This window comes from Strigops habroptila, chromosome 7, assembly GCF_004027225.2.
Source record: "Strigops habroptila isolate Jane chromosome 7, bStrHab1.2.pri, whole genome shotgun sequence".
Classification (NCBI taxonomy): domain Eukaryota; kingdom Metazoa; phylum Chordata; class Aves; order Psittaciformes; family Psittacidae; genus Strigops; species Strigops habroptila.
Genome location: NC_044283.2, coordinates 1,849,750 through 1,877,315, shown reverse-complemented (window position 1 = coordinate 1,877,315; position 27,566 = coordinate 1,849,750). Strand labels below are relative to the sequence as shown.

The window sequence follows — 27,566 nt, the reverse complement described above, 5'->3', positions numbered from 1 at the left end:
AGATAATTACACGTTTATCATTAACATAAATCTGCATCTCATTTTCCCCTAACGCTCAGCACCCATGAGCACAGTTCACATGGCTCCCACAACCTGCCCTCCGATCCCAGCAACCATCCTGAAATGGGGAAGGGAGGGATCTGTATTAAGTGAGATTTAAAGGAGGAAATGGATTCAGAGGCTTCCAAAAGCCTTTATGAGCAATATATAAAGGATCAGGAATTTATGCCTTGGATACAGGAACAAAGTGAACATGCAAAGTGAGTATTTATAGAAGAAAAAGGCAGTTTGATTTGCCAGGATCCTGTGTTGGGTTTGCTATTATTGCAGATGGTGGGTGGGTGAGGTTCAGCTCTTCTGCAGCCCAGTGTTTCCTTAGTCAGCAGTTGAGTCTCAACCTCATGGTTGGATAATTATAACCTGACCTTTGGAAAGACTCTGGAAGATTGAAAATTGCTTATCAATGCTCTGCTAAAAGAGTTAGAACCAATTCCTTTAGGAGTGCTATCAAACAGATTGCACTGCTTATCATCATGTCCTGTTCTTGTGTCCTTTATGTTCCATCACCATCCACCACCAACCTTTACATTTCTTCTGCATTCCATTACCATGGAATGCCAGGTTGGACACGGGGGCTTAGAGCAACCTGCTCTAGTGGAAGGTGTCCCTGCCCATGGCAGGGGGTGGGAACTGGGTGAGCTTTAAGGTCCCTTCCAACATAAACCATTCTATGACTCTATGAACTATGGCATGACATGTTCCCAACATGAGGAATATCAGAAACTAACTGTAAGCTTGCTTGTGTCTCTTTCCTGTCATAGCTCTACACTAGTGTCCTACTCTATGACAGCCAAGTGTTCTCTGATCTCTTCACAATCAAAAGGTAAAGAAGAGTTACAGTTTTTCCTTTGAAACCGACTTACTGGGATCCTCTCCTCAATATCAAGCTCTTCTTCCTCTGGAGTTTCCAAAGAAGTTGCTCCAACAGGGATGAAGTTGTTTTCTGCACTGGCAAAGAAGTGCCTGGGAATCCCTGAAGAGCCCCTTGGCCTTCCTTCCCCAGAACTAATGGGAAGATTCAAACTATCTGGGGAAATATCTCCCAAATTGTCCACTCTGACAAGGCCAGTAGGAATATTTAACTTGTGAGACTGATTTTCCAGAGCATCACAATTCTTCTGGTCATCAGCTGAAGAGTTTCCATCCTCTCTAAGGAGCTGAGCAACTCCTTCACTGGAAACAAGAACATCTGGGTCTGAACTTTGCCCTGTACTGTTACCTTGTGCATCTTTACTGCTAGATCCAGAAACCACGTCAGCTGTAACCTTTTGGATCATGGAGCCTCCTAAACTGTTTTCAGACACTCCTAAAACATTACTTTTGGCTTCCAGAGGCTGCACTGCCTCTGTTGAGTCTGCTGGAAGAGGAACTTCAACCAAGGATGCCTTCCTACTGGAAACATTCACAGTGTTGTCAGACTGAGACCTGGTAAGAGGGTAAGCAAGGAGTAAGTTTTTAGTGTGGAAATGCAAACTTCCCAAGGAACCTGTTGCTCTGGAAGAAGAAGCAACGTCATCTTTGGGGTCTCTATCACTTTGTTGTATTGATAGAATCTTATTTGAAGAACTGGCAATTGCACTGAAGGCTCTCCTAGGAGAAACTCCATCTGGAGAAACTTCACATGAAGTCACCACATCAGATGCCTCCTCTGGCTGGCTCATGTTCCAAGCCCCTACCTTCTCCATGAAACTAAGTGATGGCAGAGCCTGAATTCTTCCAGTGTGAGGATGTTTTAAGGACTCCAAATGTTCATTGCTTGCTTTCTGAGCACGCTGGAGTGACTGTTGCTTCTCATCAGATGCAGGTGTGATGGTAGAGGAGTTCTCTGAAGTTTCTTCATTTAAGCAGGAAGGAGAGGCCTGAATACCTGATTTGATCATAAGGACACCAAGTTCTGCCTTAATATTTTTCCTTAGAAGTATCCCTGGAGTAGACTGATAGCTTGGATGAGGAAGGTGGACAGAGAATGAGCCATCACTCACAAGGTTAAAGGAAGGGGAAATGCCTGTTACTTTATGGCCCCTTTCTATGGAGAAGTCCGAGATGGTTAATTCACTCCTGCTTCCTCCAGGTTCTACATCCACTGAGGCATCCTCATGGAATGAGGAAGGAGCTCCTGTGTCAGTCACAACCCGTTGTTTAGGTGCACCATCAGTGGTGTTTGTCACAGCAGGGATAAACTCCTCTTTCTCAAACCTCACTGCAGGAGATGGTTGTTTCTGCTGATGATCTAGCAAAGCTCCCTGGAGCTCCTCAGTAACAGCTACAAACTTCAGCCTTTCAGAGCCACTTAAATCCACTCCATGTTCCTTTGACATTCCTTTGCCTGTTTCAGAAGCCTTTGCAGAAAAAACATGTTGAGCATCTGAATTTTTACAACTGTCTTTCCTCAAGTCATCAGATAAATTAATAGATAAATCAAGCTCAGGAACCTTCTCTTCTTCATGCAGCTTCTCCGGCTGCCTCGTGCACCCTTCTGACTCACTCTCACCCCTTTTTACCTCTTCCTTTTGCATCTCTCTCTCATTCTTTTCCAAGCTCTTAGTCAGTGCTGTTTTACAAGAGGAGCTTTCTGAAGATGAGAGCTCATTATGCCTCAGTAACCCTTTTTCTTTCTCTGCAAGCTCAGAACCAATAGTTGGTACATTGCTGTCATGGGAGAAATGTTCATCTTTTACAGAGATACCACAGATCTGCTCTGCAAGAGAAGCTGCCATTTGGTGCAGTCTCTTTGCCTCTGTTGGCATCACCTTTGACGTGGATTTTGCTAAAGTGTCACTTGTTGAGGGGATCAATGCTCTCTCATGAGTACCAGGTTTAAAGTCTTCATTTGCCTCCTTGCTCACAAGTAGTTGTCCAGAAGAAGAGGTTTGCTGAGACAAACCACCACAACTGGCATCATAAGGCTCCATGTGTCCAAGTGGAAGAGGATGCTGGGACAAAGGAAAGCAGTCACTGGGTGCATTGGAGGGGGATTCTGTGTCCATCAGTGAGAGAGCTTCACGGATGTATGATGGCTTTAAATGCTCCTCGGAGACACCAGAAACATCAGGGACTCCTCTGCAAGAGGCAAGAAAAGTAAGTGAATTTCTGATCAGATCTTTCACTTCAACATCCACATTCTCTGCTTTAGTATGAGGCAAAAGTAGAACTTCACTGGAATAACTGGGGTTTAGCAACACACACAGAAACACATCCCCCAAATGGGCTGAAATGGGAAGAACTGTAAAGAGAGTCCAAACAATATCAAAAAGCTATAAAACAAAGGTTGGAAAATCACATCAGTTTCTACTTAGTCAGTGTTCTTTAACCCATTGAGGACTGAAGTATTTTTTAGTCCCAGGATGTTTGTTATATAAAATACAGGAGTTGCTCACCCAGATATAAGTTTATGTGTCATTTCTTTCCACTATAAATCACTTCAGTTTCATTATATTAATGATTTCTTTAAAGCATATAAAATAAGCCAGTATTGGATGAATGCAGTAACAAACTCCCACAGACTTCTAATATTACCATTGGGGATTTTGAATTAATGGTTATTTTATATGAAAATTATCATCAAAAACCAATTCTTATTTCTCCATGCAAGCAGATCACCAGCTCTGGTGGAACTAAGTTCTGATCCACAAAGCGAAGTCACAGCGTATCCCATTAGGAAACAAACCTGTCTCCTGTCAGAGACCAAAGTAAAATACAAGGAAGCCTAAATATCAGTGGCACTGGAAATATGTGTGTTTATAGGCACACTTGCTTTTTTCTCTCTCTTTAATAAAGGCAGAGGATTTCTTGCACAAAAGAAACCATTTGTTACACCTTGAAGTGAAGGTTGGGACAAAGACTTTTAGTGAAATAGCTATTTCTTTATGTGTTCATATTTTGTATAAAAAGATGCATTTTCAATTAGACATCACATCTACTACTCCACCACGTACAAACCACAGTATTATTACATGTATTTACTGTAAATACAACTTGTATTTACCATAGTAGATTACATGTATCTGATTTATGCCTGCAACATATGATGAAGTTTATTTCAGAGTCTAAAGAGATGCCTGAGAGGGTGGAGTTCCTCATTCTCCCATTTTCACCAGGTGCTTTAGGATGACAAGTTCGGGTTCTCCCTTGTTCAAACTCTTCTGAAGGCAAAATGAGTTGAACTCTGACAATGCCTTTTCTCTACACAAGGAGTACACCAGATGTTTGTCTTAGTTCTGTGACCATAAAACTGTAAGTATTTATCAAGTGTAGGATAATTTATGGCCACTGAGGGAATAAGGTTTATGTTCTGTCATGACACCAGGTAACTTTATCCTACCTTAAGGGAATAAAATCCATTTCTGATTGCTGGAGAAGTGTCACACATGAAAATCTTTGGCCTTGTGTTAAATACATCAGCCGTGGAAGACAGGGAGAGAAATGAGTGTCCTGAGCATCTGTTCAAAACAAGAACATAGCAATAAAAGCTTGCCAGGCAATCCCTCTTTAAACTGCTCTGCCAACTAATCCAGCCTTCAAAACCCAAACCCATGCCAACTGCAGTGAAAATGATGTAATCCCATCACTTAAATCCCCTGCTGAAGCATATTCCCTCATGGATTAAATCCAGCTTTCTTATCACGCATCAAATTCAGGTTCCTTCTTGTCAGCCTCAAAATCCACGTGACACTGACATCTCCAACTTACTCTCTTACCCTTAAAGCTCTCCTTCTGCACACCCCTGTCCTTCTCCATGCACTAGTCAGCATTCCCTGGGGATTTCCATGCAGTCTGTATGCATCAGAGGATATCCACAGGGCTTCTACCCCATTCACTGCTTTAAAAACCAAGAATCCCAGGCAATACCTTTCCCAGTCTCCATTTTTCCATGAATTCTGATGACAGCAAAGGCTGCATAAGGTTTTTATTTTAGGGTTTCAAGATACAAGTAATAAACCCCAGTCATCACAATTACAATAGTGCCACACCAGCAATAAATCTTAGTTTCTACCATATTTCCTCATTCCTGGAGGGAGCTGGCACTTTCAGTTCACTGCTTACAAATGGAAATGGTTTATACCACAAGAATAGAAACAACTATAAGCTGGGATGTGACCAGTGTAAATGTCTACCTACACATTTGATGGATGCAAAAGGAAATTACTTCAAATACTTTACTAAGATTTTTTTTTTTTTAAAGCAAAATAAGTTATTTGTGGTCAAGAAAATGACTTTCAGAACCAGAATCTGTGTTCATTTAACTTAGATTCATTAGTTTTCAACCATCTCAGACCAGCCATACTCTGCATCACTTCCAAAACCATAATCACATCAGACAAGACCATTACATACAAAAATCAAGTTTACATCACACCAGCTTTATCCTGAGGCTTTCTACAGCCTCTGTTACATCACCTGATGAGTGGGATCCAACCACAAGGCGAAATATCTGATTCATCTTTAATTTAATATCTCCAATAACCATTTTCTTAATGACTTTAAAAGGTTACATAGTGAGATAGAAATAATTCTACATCAACACAGCAAAGCTGGCTCAAAATTTGGATGTCCCTTACTCCCACCTCATCAGCAGCTAGAAAAATGAGAGTAGGATTACTGTAGAGTTATAGAGATCCCCTTCTACCTCAGCAGCTGTCTCCAACACATGGTCAAGCCCACTGCATCCTAGAGGAAGCATCTCTAATACAGATGGTACAAACATGCTACAGCAACTGAAGTGGGGAGTCTTTGTTTTTCCAGCACCTCTTTAAAGCCAAACTCTCCCCTTGACTTACCAGATGAATGCACTGCACCAGTCACCACTGCACTGCACTTCCACCTTAACCAGCCCAGAACCCCCCCATGTGCTGGGCTGCACCCTCAGAGCGTGAGCAGCAGCTCAGGGAGGGGATCCTGCCCCTCTGCTGCGCTCTGAGGAGACCCCCCCTGCAGTCCTGATCCAGCTCTGGGGCAGCAGCATAAGAGGGACGTGGAGCTGCTGGAGCGAGGCCAGAGGAGGCCCTGGAGCTGCTGCGAGGGCTGGAGCAGCTCTGCTCTGGAGCCAGGCTGAGAGAGCGGGCTGGGGCAGCCTGGAGAAGAGAAGGCTCCTGAAGGGGACACCTTAGAGCAGCTCCAGTGCCTAAAGGGGCTCCAGGAAACCTGGAGAGGGGCTTTGGACAAGGGTCTGTAGGGCCAGGCCAAGGGGAATGGCTTTAACCTGCCGGAGGGGAGATTGAGATGAGCTCTGAGGCAGAAGCTCTTCCCTGTGAGGGTGCTGAGGCGCTGGCACAGGGTGCCCAGAGAAGCTGTGGCTGCCCCATCCCTGGCAGTGTTCAAGGCCAGGTTGGACACAGGGGCTTGGAGCAACCTGCTCTAGTGGAAGGTGTCCCTGCCCGTGGCAGGGGGTTGGAGCTGGATGAGCTTTAAGGTCCTTTCCAACACAAACCATTCTGTGAGTCTATGATTTGCAATACCAAACAGGATTGAAAATAAAAATAGCCACCTCCTTTTTTGGAAGGTTATAGAAAGAGAAATTATATGTATCAAGAAAAAAAATAAAAAGGTATTAATAGCTACTCCTTGACAAGAGGAGCCATTCAGAAGGGGCTCCGGTGTAGACTGATATGCATCTGTGTAAAGCTGGAGGAAAAAATAACTGCAACATACATGGAAGTGTAAAAAAAGTAGAGAAAACGGCAGCATCAGCATAGAGGGAGCCAAGAAAACAAGGAACAAGGTCAGAGATGTCTCATTTATAACATAACAGCACCTCAGGCTCTGTTGGTGTAGGGCACAACCAAGACTGGGATCTAATGCACCAGACTGATGGGTACTTAGGTGATTTTATCGCAATTTGAACCACGATTTAGCATCATGGAAGAGGAGACTGATCTAATTCACTGCTCTATCTGTTATTTCATGTGGACTTCACAGAACACAAAGAGGGTTGTTTTCAGTGGCTGATACTTAGAACCAAATTAAGGCTGCACATTAGATTCCTTATTCCCAGCTGCTAATTGGGAGTACACAGCATTTCCAATGTGGTTATTCTGTTCAGTGTACATTTACTCAGACAATTCTTTGTTGTCTCACTTGAAAAGACCAAGGAGACAAACCTTGGCTACAGAATTGCATTAGAGATGCAAGAACATGTATTTTAAGAAGCATTAAGCAAGCTGGAACTAAACTATCATAACTGTGTTAGATGGACTTTATTGCACTCCCAAATCTTGTTTTACAGTGAAAATTGTATTAGTGAACAAAGGCAACAGTAACTGCTGTTATTGAATTAGACTTTTCATCTCACATCATGATACAGTTTGTGTTTGCAGAACCAGCATCTCACTTTCATTCATGTAATAGAAGAGGCAAATCAGCTTTCCTCAGCTTCAGCTGAACTTCTTCACTCTGAATGAAAACGTGCTTTAAAGCTACACTAAAATCAGGAGTGATTAAAGGAAAAGCTTTTCCACACAGTAATTCTGGGGGTGCTGCCTTTGTAAATGAAGAAACAAAATAGACTGAGGGAGGGAACTAAGTGTAATTGAAACAAAGCTGTCAAATGCTATCCAGAATACATCTTGCCAAAGAATTTAATGCATCTACACATATATTGGTGAAATAAATGTGCCTATACACATCTATACACACACGCAATGGAAGTCACACCATTTGGCTGATAAATCAATGCTTTAAAGATATATTATATCAACAAACACATAAGTACCACTCAGCATTTGTGTTAAAGTCAACCCAGCACTGAATGAGATGAAAAATGATTCTCTAAGTAGGATTATAAACAGGAAATCCTCACTGCATCTAGTGAGGCCTTTCAAGGGTGCTCTTGGCTCTTCCCTATGGGAAACTGCAGAAATCCCTGAGGTCTTACAGGGAAAACACATGGATGAGGCAGATATTTGCCAGTCTCACTGCACAGACCATTCACAGAGGGCATTCGGGGTCACCTGGAAACAAAGCATAGCAGAAGGTGTCCCTGGTCGTGGCAGGGGGTTGGAACTGGATGATCTTAAGGTCCTTTCCAACCCAAACCAGGCTGGGATTCTATAAGCAGCAAGTTGATCTGACTGCACTGATTCACACAGTGGGTTCAGCACAGGGACTGCAGCAGGAGCAAGTTTGCAGGACCAGGAAAAGCCAGGCTTTTCCTTTGCAGTAGCAGCTTTTAGCTCACTAAATAGACTGAGACAAACCTCCACTCCAGGCAGCCTTGTTCCCCTGGCTTCTCCAAAGAACGTTCTGGCTTTGCCATGCAAATCTGCCTCAGGCTGACAGTTCCCTGCCTTCCCCAGAGGTTTCCAGTTGGAGAACTGTGGGTGTGATCATTGCCTTGAAGCAGCAGATGAGTGACAAGGCCAGGAAAGAAGAGTTGAGTTAAAAAAGGGAAAAGGAGAAAAAAAAAGGATGGAGGAGAATAGTCAAGGTTCACTGCTGACACATCCTCAGTGGAAACCCTCTCTCCCAGCTTGCCCCTGCTGCAATGACCTGAAAAAGCATCCTTATGGAATTCAATAGATGGCATTTAACTGGGACTACAGAAACAAGTTTATATACATTTAAAATACATATTTAAAATACATAATATATTATTATATATATAACATTCCACAGGGACCTGGACAGGCTGGAGAAGTGAGACCATGTGAACCTTCTGGAGTTCAACAAGGCCAAGAGCAAGGTCCTGCCCCTGGGTTGGGGCAATCCCAGCACAAACACAGGCTGGGGGAGACTGGATGGAGCAGCTCTGGGGAGACCTTCTGAAGAGCAGCTCCAGTGCCTAAAGGGGCTCCAGAAAACCTGGAGAGGGGCTTTGGCCAAGGGCCTGTAGGGACAGGACAAGGGGAATGGCTTTAACTTGCCCGAGGGGAGACTGAGATGAGCTCTGAGGCAGAAGCTCTTCCCTGTGAGGGTGCTGAGGCGCTGGCACAGGGTGCCCAGAGAAGCTGTGGCTGCCCCATCCTGGCAGTGTTCAAGGCCAGGTTGGACACAGGGGCTTGGAGCAACCTGCTCTAGTGGAAGGTGTCCCTGCCCGTGGCAGGGGCTTGGAACTGGAGGAGCTTTAAGCTCCCTTCCAACCCAAACGAGTCTGAGATTCTATCATTCTAAAATATAACTCCAGCCACACCACATGCTCTACATCCTCTGGCTTTTCTGAATCTTACGGCACATGAACTCTTACGTTTCCTGTAACTTCTTTTATTCAGGAGGCAGAAAGATCAGGGCTATCATATCCCGGATACTTGCTGTGATTTAGGGGCTCGTTTTGCTCAGGCATAACCCAGGTTTTGCAGGCAGAGAAGCAGGTGCTGGATGCTTAAAGCAGCAAGTGACGTCAGTACAACACTCCTCGAGCATCTCGTGTCAAAACAGTGACTCTTCCCGCTGTCGCTCTGAAGGTCAGAAGCTTCCTCACACTTGAATTCCCTGCACAAGCAAAGCTGGGCATGCTACTTCATCTTCCAGCCTGCTGACAAGTCTGAATGCCAGAGTCAAACTGCCATTTGTGGGAGATAAAAAAGGAAAGCAAAACAAAAACAAAACCTTCTTGGCTTTGTCAATCTGTTCCACAGTGGAGCAGGAGCAATTCTGATACAACTGTCATTGTGATTCTCTCCCCTCCACCCTCCAAATGAAATTCAAAACACTTTTTGAGGAGGAGAAGGAATAAATTAGTATTATAGCTTCTGTTTCTCCCTTCCCTCTCACCTTGCCTCCCATAGCTGGAATTCTAAGTGCGTCTACAAAAAGCCTGTAGCTATTGGCACATTCTCTAGAGAGCAACAAATGAGAGAGAAGCAGTAGAGAAAGTTCTTAGATCTTTGTACCATACTAAAAAGCCTTTTGCTTTCTCTTTAATTCCAGTTGCATTTAAAACACAAACCTTTACAAATATCAGGGCATTTTTATTGGTTTGGGTTGGAAAGGAGCTTAAAGCTCCTCCAGTTCCAACCCCCTGCCACGGGCAGGGACACCTTCCACTAGAGCAGGTTGCTCCAAGCCCCTGTGTCCAACCTGGCCTTGACCACTGCCAGGGATGGGGCAGCCACAGCTTCTCTGGGCACCCTGTGCCAGCGCCTCAGCACCCTCACAGGGAGGAACTTCTGCCTTAGATCCAACCTGAACTTCCCCTGTTTCAGTTTGAACCCATCACCCCTTGTCCCATCACTCCAGTCCCTGATGAAGAGTCCCTCTCCAGCATCCTTGTAGCCCCCTTCAGACACTGGAAGCTGCTCTGAGGTCTCCACGCACCTTCTCTTCTCCAGGCTGAACAGCCCCAATGTTCTCAGCCTGTCTTCATACGGGAGGTGCTCCAGCCCCTGATCATCCTCATGGCCTCCTCTGGACTTGCTCCAAGAGCTCCATGTCCTGCTTGTGTTGAGGACACAAGAACTGCACACAGTGCTGCAAGTAGGGTCTCACCAGAGCACACCAAAGGGGCAGGATCCCCTCCCTCAACCTGCTGCTCACGCTCTGGGGGTGCACCCAGCACACAGGGGGGTTCTGGGCTCAAGCACACACTGAAGCTTGGTCATGGGGAGCTTCTCCTCCAAGTCCTTCTCCTTAGGGCTGCTCTGACTCACTTCTCTGCCCAACCTGTAGCTGTGCCTGGGATTGCCCCGACCCAAATTACACAGAATGTGTTTTGTAAACACCAGTTCTCACTAAAACCAGTCAAATCCAGGTTAGAGACTGATTTAAAAGTGAAATCTTAATCATTCAGCAGTTAAACCAAGGTAGCTTTGACCATACCCAGCTGTAAGCCATGTGCTGCTTCTCCAGGTGACTGCTTTCTAGATGCTTCTGCTGAAGGCAATGCTCCTTCCTCCAGGGTAGGGAACTCTGTCAGGTCATTTCTATCACCAGTCAGGCCAAGCTTGGTCTCTGAGGCAGCAGTTAACCGGCTGACATCTACTTCTGCAGGGAGCTGATACCATGACTCGATTCCCTAAGGACAGGTAGGGGAAAACAGAAGTGTTCAGGCATGAAGAAAGCTTCATAAGACGTATTTCCAAAGGACTATGTTGTAAAACAATGGAATTATTGCTTCTAAATTGTATTTAATATAGAAATACTCAGATTTTAAAAGAATTATGATGCACTGTGAACTGCTGAAGTGCGCAGTCAGTTCTCACTACTGCCTGAGTTGTCATTCTCTGACCACCAGCTTCCCATCACATCTGAAACTCCAACTCCAGATCCTGCCATTGTACCAAACCAGAATGAAATCTCCCACTTAGAAAGATAAATCCTGACCAGGACAAACACTTCCAGCAGGATGCTGGGGCAACATAGCTCTTGGCACTGGCTGGTGAAGACGGTTTGCATTGTACAAATGGGGATTAACAAGCAGAACAGTTTGATTTGTCTCTAAATGAAGTTTCTAGTTACAAAACCCTGAGTTCACACAGAATCCAAGCCAACTCTTTGGTATATTGCAAGAAAAAGACTTCCAGTTCATGCTCAAGCAGAATAGAGCATCTTTGGTTTACATTATTCATTAGTTTGCATTGGGATTACTGGGAAGTAATTAAACCAGCTAAATCTTAATTACAGAAGAGGCACAGACCAGCCTTCAGTGCAGATATTGAGAAGATAAGACAAACGATGATTATCAGTATCTATAATTACATATATGTTAATATAAGCAAGGAAGTGTCCCAGTGAGTTGACAGTAGCACAGCACTATCACTACTCAATAGCTGCAAGCTCTTCTACTTTTTAAAGTACTACTAAGTTACTTTGCACACCACAATTGTGAAATGAACTGTACGTTTTGCACGAGAGTCTTCTCATTATTTGGAAATACAAGTTTTTATCATTTCAGTTGTTTCAAAACAGCAACTTTGTACAGTTCTCAGAGTAATTAAATACTGGAAAGCACATCCAGCAGGTAAAACTGCGACTGTATCCTGATGTGAGTACAGTCTTTAATCACACACTGAACACATCATTAAAACCAAGGTCTAAGAGGAGTCAGATCTCATGTGAACTGAAGCAGGGCTCTGTGTTAACATCCAAATTGGGGGTTAGAACTGGATGATCTTAAGGTCCTTTCCAACCCAAACCATTCTATGATTCTATTTGGAAGTAGACAGATCTAACAACTTAAGAGGCAGTAGCAGAACTAAGGTTACAGCAAAAATTACAAATTACAGCTTACAGGTCCTGTTGTGATGAAAATATTACACCAGGTTTATACTAGTGTATATATTAGGTTTATAACCAGAAAATAAAGGGGTGAAGGGGGGAGGGAAGAAAAATGTATAAAAAAAAACCCCAAAAAGTTATCACTGAACTACTGGAGATTCAGTTTTCATAGAATCACAGAACAGATGATAGAATCATCCCTCCGGCAGGTTAAAGCCATTCCCCTTGGCCTGTCCCTACAGGCCCTTGGCCAAAGCCCCTCTCCAGGTTTCCTGGAGCCCCTTTAGGCACTGGAGCTGCTCTAAGGTCTCCCCTTCAGGAGCCTTCTCTTCTCCAGGCTGCCCCAGCCCAGCTCTCTCAGCCTGGCTCCAGAGCAGAGCTGCTCCAGCCCTCGCAGCAGCTCCAGGGCCTCCTCTGGCCTCGCTCCAGCAGCTCCACGTCCCTCTTGTGCTGTTGCCCCAGAGCTGGATCAGCACTGCTGGGGGGGTCTCCCCAGAGCACAGCAGAGGGGCAGGATCCCCTCCCTGACCTGCTGCTCACACTCCAAATGTCAAAAAGCTTGGCAGCACTTGGATCAAGACTAGATTGATGACTTCTCAGAGTTCACAACAGTCCTATTTCTCTGCAGTCCCTAGATACAGAACCACAGACCTTTACAGGGTGAGGACAGTGGAGGCCTAAATTACAAAGATAAAGCACTTCCTATTATTTTCAATCATTCAACCATAAGCAAAAAGAAAGCACAGAGCAAATACCCATTTAATGGCTGTTTCCTGACGTATTGCTTCTCCCAGGGACATCCCACTGGTAGCTGATGCCTGGGTCTCGCTACTGCTGCAGCTCAAGGCTTCCTCTTCCCTGCCGTGATGTGGTGGAGTTGTTGCAATGGGCTAAAAGAAACAACACGTGGGTTTAAAACCAAAGTAATTTCTTGGTATTTCAATATATGTATATATTTAAGTCAAAGGCAATGAAATACTTTAGGTACTCAAGGCATCCCCAATGCTAAAAGTGAGGTGTCTACCTCCATGTGTGACTTAATTCCATCCAGAGTCCCAAAACTTAACTAAGAAGAGATGTTCTTTACCACTTTAGATCCCAAAATCCAGTTTTTTGGGATTGTGTTTTTCTGCACATTAGCCAATCATTCCTGAGGGCCACAAATGTATTTCTCATTCCCAACCCATACAGATGCAGCTCTGAGTAAATCACGACATACCACAGAGACCCATCACCATGATCCAAGTCTGGTCCTGCCACTTGTCCTGATGATTTATTAACAGTGGTTGTTAAAACAGGGGGTTTAACAGCAAATTTATTTATTTAGTATATTAAAACCAAAAGGTTTTTACTTATATCAATGCTTTAAACCAAATTTTAAGAGCCACCTTATGTAAATAGCTTAGAGCAAGTCTAGGTTGGTTTCTATACTGTAATTCAGCAATACCTGCCATACTTGGAGGGCAGGAATTGCAGTTCCACTGGACTGGTGCCTAGAAAAGCAGCTGGAACATTTTCCTCCCCACGAAGTAACTGAGGAAGCTGCTCTGAAGTGAGAATGGATTTTCTCTTCTAGAATACCTCATGCCTGAGGTCTCTGTAAGAGCTTTCCACAGACAAGACAAAGCCGGCTCCAAACACAATGGTCTATAACTGTGAAAATAGACTTTTTTGGAATGCTGAGATTTAGCCCAAACAAAAATGTTCCAGCAAAGTAGCTACTGGCTTAGAAAACCCCCAGAGATTAGCACAGGAGAACATCAGCTAATATTATTGCAGCAATTTAACATGAAGCCTCAACAAGGAGGGTTTGTGGCTCCCCCCACCTCTAATACCCTCCCTGTCCTCCTCCTCTTCCTCATGGCAACTCCAATTCCAGTTTAACTCATTAATAGTAACATTTTTAAAGCCAAGCCAACCTTAGAGGTATTTTTTAGCGTCCAAGGCAGTGAACAGGGGAATCCAAAGAACACTGCAGCAAGAGCAAGCAGAGGCAGGGGGAAGCTCCCCAACACCTACTCCTGTACCGTGAATTATGTATCCTCCATCTGGTGGTATCTACCTGCTGTGAGAGTTACAACAACCCAAAATGTGGCAAGTTATGTGTGAAAGGCAGAAGAGGTCACAGACTAAGGAGAGGATCAGAGAGAAAGAAGCAAATTACTTCATAGAAACCTGACTTCTATGTGAATAATCCCAGAGTGGTTTGTGTTGGAAGTGACCTTAAAGCTCCTCCAGGTCCAACCCCTGCCACGGGCAGGGACACCTTCCACTAGAGCAGGTTGCTCCAAGCCCCTGTGTCCAACCTGGCCTTGAACACTGCCAGGGATGGGGCAGCCACAGCTTCTCTGGGCACCCTGTGCCAGTGCCTCAGCACCCTCACAGGGAAGAGCTTCTGCCTCAGAGCTCATCTCAGTCTCCCCTCGGGCAGGTTAAAGCCATTCCCCTTGGCCTGTCCCTCCAGGCCCTTGTCCAAAGCCCCTCTCCAGGTTTCCTGGAGCCCCTTTAGGCACTGGAGCTGCTCTAAGGGCTCCCCTTCAGGAGCCTTCTCTTCTCCAGGCTGCCCCAGCCCAGCTCTCTCAGCCTGGCTCCAGAGCAGAGCTGCTCCAGCCCTCGCAGCAGCTCCGGGGCCTCCTCTGGCCTCGCTCCAGCAGCTCCACGTCCCTCTTGTGCTGTTGCTCCAGAGCCGGATCAGGACTGCAGGGTGGGCTCCCCAGAGCACAGCAGAGGGGCAGGATCCCCTCCCTCGACCTGCTGCTCACATGAACTTCCAAAATTTCACTACCATTTGCCACCTTAAATCCTTCCACAAAACAGCATCACAGAAATAGACACACAACTTTCTGTACAGGTCAATGTCAAGTAGATTACTTGAAATTCATGAATATTTTTGCCCAAGTTGAGAAGAGCTGTAGCACTCGAAAGGAAAATGTTTATTACTGATCACGGGCAAATCACACCAATGAACTGGGGCTCAACCAGGCAGAAACTACTCATCCAAATTAATTCCCTGCACAAAACAAGGTTGTTTGGGCTTTGTAGAGGGACTAAACATAATAATTGCAGCCTGTTTGCATATATTCAATCCCTCTTGCATTCCCCTAGCTCCTGTTGTTCATACTGATCAGCTAAAAGGAGCACTGAAGTGTGTGTGACAATAGCTTCAAAGGTAAAAGCATTCCAGTAGCTGTTTGGTAATTTAATTAAAGTCTGTTAGAGAATATTTGGGTTTACAATGTGCATCTTCAGAAAAGGGCAATTTTATTAATCCAACTGGAAATGAACAGCGTTGGGTAAAGGACTTGGTGTGATTAGAAAAACAATTCCAAAAGCAGGTACTGATTGTATTTAGATATGCTGAGCAGAGCTGATGGAGTGGGTGTTGTAGAGGGTATCAGAAGGGATGAGTAATGACAGCATTCAAGATGCACACGATGAACAAAACACTACACAAGCCAACTGTGCATGTTATGTGCAGGTTACTCTTCATTCTCCCCTTTAGAATGACCTTCTTCAGCCTGTGGTGAGCAATTCCTCTCCAAAGCATTTAATTACTCATGTACCTGTCAGCCACCTCAGTTGTAATCCCTTTTCTGTGCTGCAGCACTGGCATCGCAGCATTCCCTCACTCTACCCACCAGCATGGAGAGGAAGTACTAGGCATGAAGAGAATTCCTCACTTCCCAAAGCCTCCTGATTAACCAGCTCTCAGAGAGAAACTGGCAACCTAAAGAAAAGGTGACCAAGATAACAATGTCATTAAACCTTACAGGCAAACTTTGCATCTGAGCCTTTTTCCATACAGTTTCAATGCGCCTGGTGTGGTATCTTCAAATAACATGAGAAAACCATCATCTGAACAGGTTTCTTCTACCTGTAGCTTCATATCTTAATCTTTTACTAAAATATTTTATTATAGAATGAACAAGAAAAGCACAATTCACTCTCAACAGGAGTCAGAAAGAAACTTCCTTTGACAGTTCCCCAAGTCTTAGGCAAACGGGGCTGAAATGAGAGTACAGAAGGATAAAGTCCAACTGAGCATTACTTTGGGGACGTCTCTGCCCCAAAAGTGCCTCCTCCTCCCCAACACTCCGTTTTCAAACCCCATTCATCTCCCATTAGAATTTCAAATAGGTTGGACCAGACTTATTTTGGGGAACCAGAACCAGAAGTGGACCATATGCAGAATCCTCCAGAAGAAATTCTACTGAGTTATGATGCGATTCCTACAAATAGCAATATTCTAGAAGATTCAAGGCACAGTTATAACCAGTGCTCCCAAAGGCTCAGCTACTCAGTCCCCCAAAAGAGCAGGAAGGAATTGAAGTATTACTACTATTGCTGAGCACATTCACGTAGCACCTTCCATGCAACGGCCCCAAAATATTTTAGCAGCACTGATTCACAGCATGACTTTAGAGTGTGCCTGATAAATATTTATCTTCCTGTTGTACACTAAGTTCTCTTAGTGTACAGCAATAGAGCAAATCAGCAGCACAGCTCACTCCCTGAGCAGTCTGATCTGCCCATGGTGGCACTTGTCTTATTTGATGCTCTAAGATTTCATCTGTCTTTGTCTGCAAGTAGTGAGAGAAAGTCAAAAAGAACAACTACAGCATCACGAGCCAAGGAGGTTAAAGCATGAATGAGAACATGAAATCAGATCATAGAATGGTTTGGGTTGGAAGGGACCTGAAAGTTCATCGAGTTCCAACCTTCCCATCACCCTCACAGGGAAGAGCTTCCTGATCTCCCTTTGGACAAGGGCCTGTAGGGACAGGACAAGGGGAATGGCTTTAACCTGCCAGAGGGGAGATTGAGATGAGCTCTGAGGCAGAAGCTCTTCCCTGTGAGGGTGCTGAGGCGCTGGCACAGGGTGCCCAGAGAAGCTGTGGCTGCCCCATCCCCGGCAGTGTTCAAGGCCAGGTTGGACACAGGGGCTTGGAGCAACCTGCTCTAGTGGAAGGTGTCCCTGCCTGTGGCAGGGAGTTGGAACTGGAGGAGCTTTAAGGTCCCTTCAACCCAAACCACTCTAGGATTCTATGATTTCATAGAATCTTCCCAGAAAAAAAGCAAAGACTTCTTTGGAATTTATGCCTTCAAAATTTCCTTCAAAGAAAACAACCAAATGGAAGCTTTACACCACTACATATATCCAAATTTTATTCTCTGAAATCAAAGAGAACCAAAACCCAACCATGCTTGAGCCACCCAAATAACAGGAGGACCTTAAGGAAAGAGGATCACTTCCTGAAGTTAAATACTTGCCACACATTTCGGATTCTCCTGCTACCACCCAAGCTGGATTTGTGTTTTCACCTAACAAATGCCCCAGCAGTGGCAGTGCTCCAGGCCCACACACTCCTCAGCTGCAGCTTCTCCTGCTTCCTCAGGGATTTAGCATTGCTCTTTAAAGGAACTTGATGCACATTAACCAAACACCAGAGAAGAAATAATCTCTCCTTTTCCAAGAGAACCAGGTCACTGGGACCTGGTGGGTTTGCAGTGGAAGGAAGTAAATAAACAGCAGCATGTTCTGCTTCATTATTTCATGTTTAATCCTCATACCAAAGAGCAATATTAAGAAATCAGCATAATGGAAGAAATCTGCTACATATTAGGACTGTGTGTACCAGGGGACATAAAGCGGTTGCAAGCAAGAAGTTAGGGTTTAGTAAATTAGTATAATCATCTCTGAGGGCTTCCATGTAATTAAACTCAAATGAAGAGCATTTACCAAGGTTTTTCTTCCTTAAATCCAATACATCAAAGATAGATCTTGCTGCTAAATCCATAATGAGAGGAAAAGACAAAAATAAAGCTGAACAACTACAACCACCCCCACACAACACAGTGCCATTAACTTCAATGGTAGCAACGGCAATTACTGTTTGGCATTAACTGAAGCTACCTTTCATAGAAAGAAATAGGAATGTTTCTCAGGTTGGAAACGTGAGTATCCAGCCTCAGCTCTCCTTACTTTGTTCTGAGCCACACAGCAATGGAAATATCACAGTAAAAATATCATACAACAAAAAACAGCACGACAAAAAGACAGGTCTTGTGTTGAGCAACCTGCTCTAGTGGAAGGTGTCCCTGCCCGTGGCAGGGGGTTGGAACTGGAGGAGCTTTAAGGTCCCTTCCAACCCAAACCAGTCTGGGATTCTAACCACAAAGAGAAAAGACCTAGAGAGATATAGAATCATAGAATCAATTAGGTTAGAAAAGACCTTTAAGATTATCATGTCCAACCATTAAAGCCCCATTATATGGGAAAGAACTCCCTAGATGAGTAGTTCTAACAGTGTGATCTTCTCAAAACATCATATATTTGGGCCTGTAGGGACAAGACGAGGGGAATGGCTTTAACCTGCCAGAAGGGAGATTGAGATGAGCTCTGAGGCAGAAGTTCTTCCCTGTGAGGGTGCTGAGGCGCTGGCACAGGGTGCCCAGAGAAGCTGTGGCTGCCCCATCCCTGGCAGTGTTCAAGGCCAGGTTGGACACAGGGGCTTGGAGCAACCTGCTCTAGTGGAAGGTGTCCCTGCCCATGGTATGGGGTTGGAGCTGCATGAGTTTTAAGGTCCCTTCAACCCAAACCAGTCTAAGATTCTATGAAATACACTAATTTCTTCCAAATACTTCATTTCATCTCATTTCTCCCTCCTAAAAATCAGAGGTTCATGGTTAATTCAGTATAAATCAGCATTTCACTTCCCTTATCCATCTGCACATGCAGCTGCAAAAACAGGCAGCAGTGCTCAGGACCAGCTCTTCACACACCAGGAAGTACTTGCACCAAATTAAAGGTGATCACTAACAGTGCAGGTAGATCCCACTCTGATCTTGCCTTTGCTGGATTTCATCTTGCCAACTTCAGGACTTATTTTTCCCCATCTGCCAAGAACATTCCCCATTCTGATACCATTTCCCAAAGCATTTATCACTTCAGCACAGTTCTATTGAGTTATTCACTAAGTCTCACCATCTACTAACAAAGTATTTTCATTGATGAATCACATAACAGGAATGAGCCAGGAAAAAAACCATCAAAAACTGCACCTGAAATGCCTCCCAATCATGCTGCATATTTTCTTAGTTCATCCCAAGACCAAAAGCTCTTCTAAGGTCACAATACAATCATACCCCACCACCCCTTCAGCTACTAGATCAGTGACCCTCAGAGATGGTCATCAAACAGGTTTGAAATGAACTGTCCCTAACAGTCACACCAGGTATTTTCTTACTTTATTTCAAGTGGTTTCAAATGGTTCGTGCTAAATTCTTGCATTTCTGAGCTTTTATGTTCTATTCCTAGTGGATAAAGAAGCCTACGATAGAACAACCACAATTAATGAATAATTAAACAAACATATTTGAGACAAGGATGAATTTTACTTTATACACGATTAGTTTTAAACACAGATGCAGAGAAGTCCCCATCCTACAAAGCCCAGGCACATTTGCTGAATAACTGGACCCAAAGGATGTACCACTGAAATCCTCTCACTGGAGGTTCCTTCAGAGCTGCATAACTCATATTACCTTCTAAAAGGCTCTTGTTTTCCTTTGTCCATTGGTTTATATTCAAACATTATGGGGTAATGACTATAAAAAGCTGTCACAATACCTAACTGAAGGTTTCCAGCCTGTAGCCTGGCTCTTACCCCGGTATGGGAAGGCTGAGGAAGAAGAAGGAAGCCAAGGTGTGAGCTCCCAACCCTCACCTGTATGTACTGACAGTGCAATGTGAGCCTCATGCCACTTGGAGTCAGCAACACTGCAGGGCAACGGCTGCCCCAGTGCAGAGAAGGAGCAAGGAACAGGGAGAAACAGGCACATCTTTACAGCTAACCCATGGAACTGAGCACCCTGCCCCTGAGGATTAAAGGAACTATTGTGCCAGAGAATGTAGGTCAGTCTTATACCACCTGATTATTTCATGGAGCAGTTATTGGCTTGTAATGAAGGGTTGAGGAAAAGCAAAGTGACTGTTGTGCAAAAAAAGCACCTCAGAGGCTATGTACAAGCTCAGAGTTCCCTTCATGCTACATCAATGCAACTGCATCTCAAAATAACCCCACAATTCCACTCATTGTGGCTTTATAGTCAATATCAACCCTGCTTCATCACACAATAAACTGTGTGATGTGCTGAAATCATTCCAGAAAAGGAATTTTACATAATAAAATTTAGGTTTGGGGTTTGGTTGGTGGGTTTGTTACACAATAAACACGGAATTTATATTTACACCACGTACACTGACATTGCAAACATCGCTGTTGCACCATTTTCAATCTATTAAAAATAGTAGTTTCCACTGTCAAGTTTATAACATCAATAGATTGAGATGAGCTCTGAGGCAGAAGCTCTTCCCTGTGAGGGTGCTGAGGCGCTGGCACAGGGTGCCCAGAGAAGCTGTGGCTGCCCCATCCCTGGCAGTGTTCAAGGCCAGGTTGGACACAGGGGCTTGGAGCAACCTGCTCCAGTGGAAGGTGCCCCTGCCCGTGGCAGGGGGCTGGAACTGGAGGAGCTTTAAGGTCCCTTCCAGCACAAACCAGTCTGGGATTCTGTGATTAGCTTTCTGGAGTGTCCCAAAACAAGTGGAAAATTCATCATTGCTGATCTGCAACAACTCTCCCAGGAATGCAGGGCTTCCAAGGCTGGCAGCACTCTCTGTTCAGCCATACCCCAGCCATGGGCACTCTTAAGACAATTTGAAAGCTGATTACTGTAATACACACTAATGCCTGAAACAGAAGTTTTATTCATGTAATCAGGGTGTAACTGAAGTTAAGAGACCTCTGGAGGTCATATAGTCCAACCTCCAGTTCAAAGCAAGGCTAACTTCCAGGCTAGATCATGTTCCTCAGGCCTCATCCTGTCAACTTGTGACTATTTCCAAGGATGCAGGTGGAGCCCTGGTCCAGCACTTTACCATCCTCTTCATGAAAAAGAGTTTCCCTGTCCCCAGTTAGAACTTCTTACTGTAACACATCACAGCTCTGCTTGTCCTGTCACTGTGCACTTCCAAGAAAAGCCTTCCTCTGCCTTTCCTAAATCCCTCTTCCAGCAGGGAAGCACCACTTCCAGACCCTCACCTTCACCCTCCTCCTCCCTGGCCAGATTAACCCAACCTCTGCAGCTTCTCCTTATGCACTATGTGCTCCAGGCCCCAACCATTTTGGTGGCCTCCACCAAATTCAGGCCACGTTGCTGACCTCTTGCTTGTACTGGCAGCCCAGAAGAGTAGACAGGATCCACGTGGTCCAGAGGAGGGAATATTCAATTCCCTCAACTGCTAAATAAGCTTTTACCAATGCAGCCCAGTGCATGGATAGCTTTCACTGCTGCAGAGTGCTGTCACCTCACATTCAACTTGCTGCTCACCAGGTCCTCAGGCTCTTCTCCAAAGGGCCACCAGTCAGTGCTGATGTCCAGGGATATTCTTTCTTGGTGAGAAAGACTCCGTATTTTTCATAGCTGAAGCTCATGAGATTCCTCCTGGACCATTAATCCAGCTTGTCAAGGTCCCTCTGCATGGTAGCACTATCCTCCAGTGTACCATCCACTGCCTCCAACTTGCTGTCACGCACAGACTGAAGAGGAGTGCATTCCCCCCATCCCCCGGGTCACCAGTGGTGATGCGACACAGCACTAGGCCAAGGACTGACCCCAGAGGAACACCACCAGTTGGATTTTGAACATGTGACTGGGCTAACTGGGCAGTAGTTCTTCAGGTCCTCTCCCCTGCTTTATTGAAAAAGGGCATAACATCAACCTTCCTGCAGTTACTACAAACACTTCCCAGTCATCACAACCTCCCAAAGACGATAGAGAGGGGCCTTTCATGCCACCAGCCAGCTCCACCACCCCAGCAGATACACCCCATCCAGCCCTATGGATCATGTATGCCCATCTTACCTCAGCAGTGACTTCCATAAGCCTCCCCCACACCAGGCACTACTCACCCACAAGCTCTTCTACCAGGCACACAGAGTAAGGAGGAAGATCAAAATGAAACTACAGGTTTATCCCATTCCTTGGCAACTCTGTTAATTCAGAACTAATTAGTTTGGGTTTCACAGAACAGCTCAGTCAGAGGGGACCTCAAAGATCACCTGGTCCAATCTCTCATGGGAAAGGCAGTGTAGATGAGAGCGTAATTTCCAGTTACAAGAACATACAAAATTCCCAACGTGTTAACACTGCTACAGCCACCTCAGCAACCTAATAATGAAAACTCCAATTTTCCCCCAAGCACCAACCTATTCTCTGCTTATTGCAACTAAAGACAAAATTCAGCTTAACACAAGCTGGCTTGGCCATCTTATTTCCATTCCTGGGCAAAAATCCCTTAACAGCTTGCTGCCCAAATCCTAACTCCAATAGGAACATTTAACAGCATTCCCAAGTGTTTTTATGTAATGAGAAGCTCAACTACTTCTTTGTATTCTCAGGTTTGGGCCACTGAAAAAGCAGATATTTGAATTAGTTTTGTTTGCTTGTTTAGATCATACTTGCAAGAGCTGTAATTTGTGTTGTGCTGTCCTCTGAACTTCAAGGAAATGCTCATTCCTGGATCTTTTCCACACTAAACTGCCACTGAAATAAAAGGTGCCTCTGTCAGTAAGCACTTTGATGTTGCTACTCAGCTTTGAAACAGAGAAAGCAGAAAGAAGAAGTTCTATTAATGATTGACTTCCTGGGATGTAGCTGTCAATTTGCAGCATTAAAGAATGAGAACCAAAACCTTGATCCTCCTGGATCTTATTTGTAATACTTAATGCTTTGCTAAAGGTAGGATCAATGAGTTTGCAGGAGAGGGCTCAAATCATCCTCATCATCAAAAGCAAACTGAAAGAGGAAACAGACAAAGTATTTTCACTGATAAAACAACAAACAGCACACACAGTACAAAGTATCACTGTGCTGGCCACAGAATTTCTTCTCACTCTTGCAGTCTGAAGCCAGAAGTTCCATAAAGCCTTTAAGTTATCATAAACTGGGACTCAGGCAGGAAAATATCCCAGTCTGTCTTCAGTAAGCAAAAACTTGAGGTGAGCGTTAAGTAGGTGTTTCTTTAGGCAATTTTAAGCATAATTACACAGTCCATGGCCTAGCTGTTGTAATATGTGACAAAACTACACAGAGGCAACAACATGTAACTCAGGCACAGCAGCACAGGTCACGTCTTTCCATAGGTGAGCTGGGGCTTGCTGATTTATGTGGCACTCGTGAAACCACAGCCTTGCATGGCACAAGATACATTGTGTTTCAGTGTTATTCTCTCGTTGTCCCTTGAAATTAGAGCTAAAACAGTCTCTTGCACCAGAAATAGACACTAAAGGTGTAAGAGGAGCCATACTACAACAGGAATAAGACTGTTTGGCCTACTATCTGTCTGCACCTGCATCCCCTTGACCCAGAAGAACAGCAGCACATTAGCAGCAAGCTTGGCTCGGCTCCATCGGGTATTCCCAGAAGCTGAGCTCTGGTTGTCAGAGCAGCAATTAACCCCAGTGCAAAACACAGACAAGGAAGCAACGGCCACTGTGAAACAGCCAAGCTGACACCTAAAAAGGATCAAAACAAAGAGGCCTGTGATACATACCCCAACGCTGGCAATGTTCAAGGCCAGGTTGGACACAGGGGTTGGAGCAACCTGCTCTAGAGGAAGGTGTCCCTGCCCATGGCACGGGGTTGGAGCTGGATGAGCTTTATGGTAAGAAGCAAGAGGCAAAGTCACGGGTCTATAACATCATATACAACTTTGAATCATAAAGTGTGAAACTGGTCTGTAGATCAGCACTCAAATCAACTTCTTTTTCACTTAGAATAGATACAAGATACACATGTTAGTGAAAGAGCCCCCTCTTCTACTCTGTGGCAAATCAGCCTTCTTGAAAACACATGGTGAAGGTCCTTCAGCAGAAGGCTTTTGGAAACTGAACTAAGACTACTCTGAGTTCCCATATTCACACATTCATTAAGGCCAGACTTGTGTTTAACACGCCATATTTACTCACACGGATGTTTCCATTCTTTGGTTCAGTTCCTATTGTTTTTCTTTTAAGACTGAATCTGTACCCCTCCATGGAACGCTTGTAAAATTTGATATGGCATCTATCACTGGTTACCAGTCGGCTGTTGTGCCTCCAAGTTCCTTCAGAGCTCTGGGACAAAGGTCTGGAGTGATCAACACCTCCTAACTTCTCATTTTGGGTTCTCCTATTATATTTTTCCTAATACAGAACTGTGGAACTGACATCCATAAACATCTCCAAACCCAAGTGTCCAACACCAGCTGTTCAAGTACCCTGCACAAATATGCTTCCCAACAGTTAGACGGAATCCCAGCATGATTTGGACTGGAAGGGACCTTAAAGCTCATCCAGCTCCAAGCCCCTGCCACGGGCAGGGACACCTTCCACTAGAGCAGGTTGCTCCAAGCCCCTGTGTCCAACCTGGCCTTGAACACTGCCAGGGATGGGGCAGCCATAGCTTCTCTGGGCACCCTGTGCCAGCGCCTCAGCACCCTCACAGGGAACAGCTTCTGCCTCAGAGCTCATCTCAATCTCCCCTCTGGCAGGTTAAAGCCATTCCCCTTGGCCTGTCCCTACAGGCCCTTGGCCAAAGCCCCTCTCCAGGTTTCCTGGAGCCCCTTTAGGCACTGGAGCTGCTCTAAGGTCTCCCCTTCAGGAGCCTTCTCTTCTCCGGCTGAACCAGCCCAGCTCTCTCAGCCTGAGTTTGCACTTAGTTTGCAAGAATGAGAACTTGTGCAGGTGCAACAAGCCCTTTGCACCTCTGGAAACCACCATGAGAAAAGCGAGACACTTCAGACCAGATGCCAGAACAACACAACACCACAGGAACAAGCTTCCCACTGCTCTCGGACGGGACAAGTTCAGGAAGACACTAATTCCAGAATGTGGCAGGATGCAATGGGACACACAGGTTCTCCCCAGATCTCTTCCCCATCTCCAGCACTGATGTGAACACAGCAAAGAGCACAGAAACAGGTATTTAACAACCCTTCTAGGGGAGGAATGTCTCCATGAGGCCACTCCAGCCCCAGCTCTGAGCTTCCAGGAGGGTCACAGACCAAGCCTGCTGCACCCCGGCTTGGTCTCTAACCCTCTCCAGGGCACAATAAGGCACAAAGGAAACAGGCCAGCTACACACACCCCCTCCTCCCATGAGGAGATGAGGAATCAGACCGGTTACATCCATCCTTCTCCCAGGGGATAACACAGGGAATGGCGAGGAATCAAGCCGGTCACTTTCCTCCTTTTCTTCAGCGAAGAAGAAGAGGGCTCTGGTCAGTTTCATCCCCTTATGCGAGGCACAACAACCACCCACCAACAGCCCCTTCCCGCGGCAGAACCAGGTCAGTTTCCACCACACTCCGGGCGAAAGCATAAACACGAGCGAACCACCCCGCTCCTCCAGGCCGGAGACGGCGTGAGGGGCTCCTCAGAGCTGCCAGCACCTCCCTGACATGACACCCCTCCCGCACCCCGCCTGCCCCATGCCCTCCTCAGACGCGGTACTCACCGGACCCCGCTCCTCGCCCCGCTCCTCCCGGGGCTCCATGGCCGCAGCCCGCCCGCCCCGGCTCTCCTCACGGCGAGCCCGCCCCGCGCATGCGCCGCCGCCATGGCAACCCGCCCCGTCGTTAGGGACTCGCTGCCGGGTTCCCCCCCCCCCTTCCCTTCCTTTCCCTTCCCGCCTCCCGCGCGTGCGCAATGGCGCCCCGAGCGGCCGTTGGAGGGCGGGGAAGGGCTGAGGGAGCGCGCGCGGCGGCGTTTTGGCGCGCAATGGGGCGGGGGGGAGAGGAATGGGAATGGGAATGGGAATAGGGATGGGGATGGGGATGGGGATGGGAATGGGAATGGGGATGGGAATGGGAATGGGGTCTCCGCACAGAAACCGGCCTCGGAGCTGCCCGCTGAGTCAGAGCGATGTGGAAGCAGCCGGGCAGTGGGCGGGGATGGATGTGAATAGAGGGGTTTGCAAATGAATGTGGTGGCTGCAGGGACAGGGAATGGTTTTCCCTGCTCCTCTGTGGCAGTGGAGGGGTGATTGCTGGGGGTAATGAGGTGGTCATAGAACGGTTTGGGTTGGAAAGGAGCTTAAGATTCAAACCAGTGCCAGCGCCTCAACACCCTCACAGGGAAGAGCTTCTTCCTTATATCTAACCTGAATCTCCCCTGTTTCAGTTTTAACCCATCACCCCTTGTCCTATTGCTACAGTCCCTGATGAAGAGAAATGATCCTTCTGCAGGATCTTATCCTTGGATCTTAGGCAGAAGCTCTTCCCTGTGAGGGTGCTGAGGCGCTGGCACAGGGTGCCCAGAGAAGCTATGGCTGCCCCATCCCTGGCAGTGTTCAAGGCCAGGTTGGACACAGGGGCTTGGAGCAACCTGCTCTAGTGGAAGGTGTCCCTGCCCGGGGCAGGGGCTTGGAACTGGATGAGCTTTAAGGTCCCTTCCAACACAAACCAGTCTGGGATTCTATAGTGTTGGTGTTACCAAGGAATAAGATGCAATTCTCAGCGGGAAGCCCATTCACCTTACCCAGACCTCTCCACCACAGAGGTTGTGAGTCAGTGCCGCTCTGTTAGGGACTGTTTTCCCAGTCGGATTGGTAAAGGACAGGCCCCAGTTTTGGGGAGATGCTCTGCTGCCTGGGCAGGCTGAGCACGTGAAATAAACCTCTGCAAGGACCCCTTTATGCCAGGGTGTCTGGGCTCCCTGCAGCCATCCCCAGCTTCCCTTTGGGTGCCGTGAAGGAAGGAGGAGCTCTGCTTTTCCCCTGACACAGCCATTATGTGCTCCCTGGGGCATTCAGTACTAACATTTAATGTTTCAGCTGGCTGTCAGCAATGGCAAGGGAGGAATTCCCCTTAAAACCACAATCATCCAGCTGTGTTTTATGTACTTACCCTTCCTCTAAAGCACTAAGAGCAGGTGACAGTTGAAGCTGGAACAGCAGAAGATGCAGCTCATTGATCTGGCATGGAACTGACAGTCCTTCCCCACGGCTCAAGAGCTACAGAGGAGTGAGAGGAGTCTCCAGGGTCATGTACGGCAGCTTCACAACCCATGTTTCACAAGCAGAACACCATTTAATCATTCATAAAGCTATTGAGCTCCTTCTCAAAAGCAATTAAGCTTTTGTGGGGTTGGCATAAGCAATACATCCAGCTGTACATGTGAATATAGCTCCAGACTGTCCATAGAAGACAATAAATAAGGTAGAAGCAGGGAAAAGCTGAAGCAGACTGAAAAATGAAGGCTCCTCCATAATGTTTTCTGTCTCTGGAGTTATTTATTCCCCTCGTAGCAGTTATCAGC

General features: G+C 45.9%; 1 protein-coding gene across 4 annotated transcripts in view; it reads right to left on the bottom strand.

Moving 5' to 3' along the window:
- ALMS1 (ALMS1 centrosome and basal body associated protein) overlaps nt 1–27,305 on the bottom strand; it is a 64,316-nt gene extending 37,011 nt beyond the window's left edge. For 3 of the 4 annotated variants that reach the window (XM_030492447.1, XM_030492449.1, XM_030492450.1), the window contains exons 1-5: nt 25,765–25,843; nt 12,963–13,097; nt 10,810–11,005; nt 4,382–4,499; nt 924–3,120 (exon numbers count right to left, since the gene is read on the bottom strand). In XM_030492447.1, the coding sequence (XP_030348307.1) occupies nt 924–3,120; nt 4,382–4,499; nt 10,810–11,005; nt 12,963–13,097; nt 25,765–25,803 (2,685 nt within the window). In that variant the 5' untranslated portion in view covers nt 25,804–25,843. Of the gene's footprint in view, nt 1–923; nt 3,121–4,381; nt 4,500–10,809; nt 11,006–12,962; nt 13,098–25,764; nt 25,844–27,154 lie in introns of those variants that run through there. The other variant, XM_030492448.1, reaches the window with a different exon arrangement.
- Nucleotides 27,306–27,566: the final 261 nt, after the last annotated feature.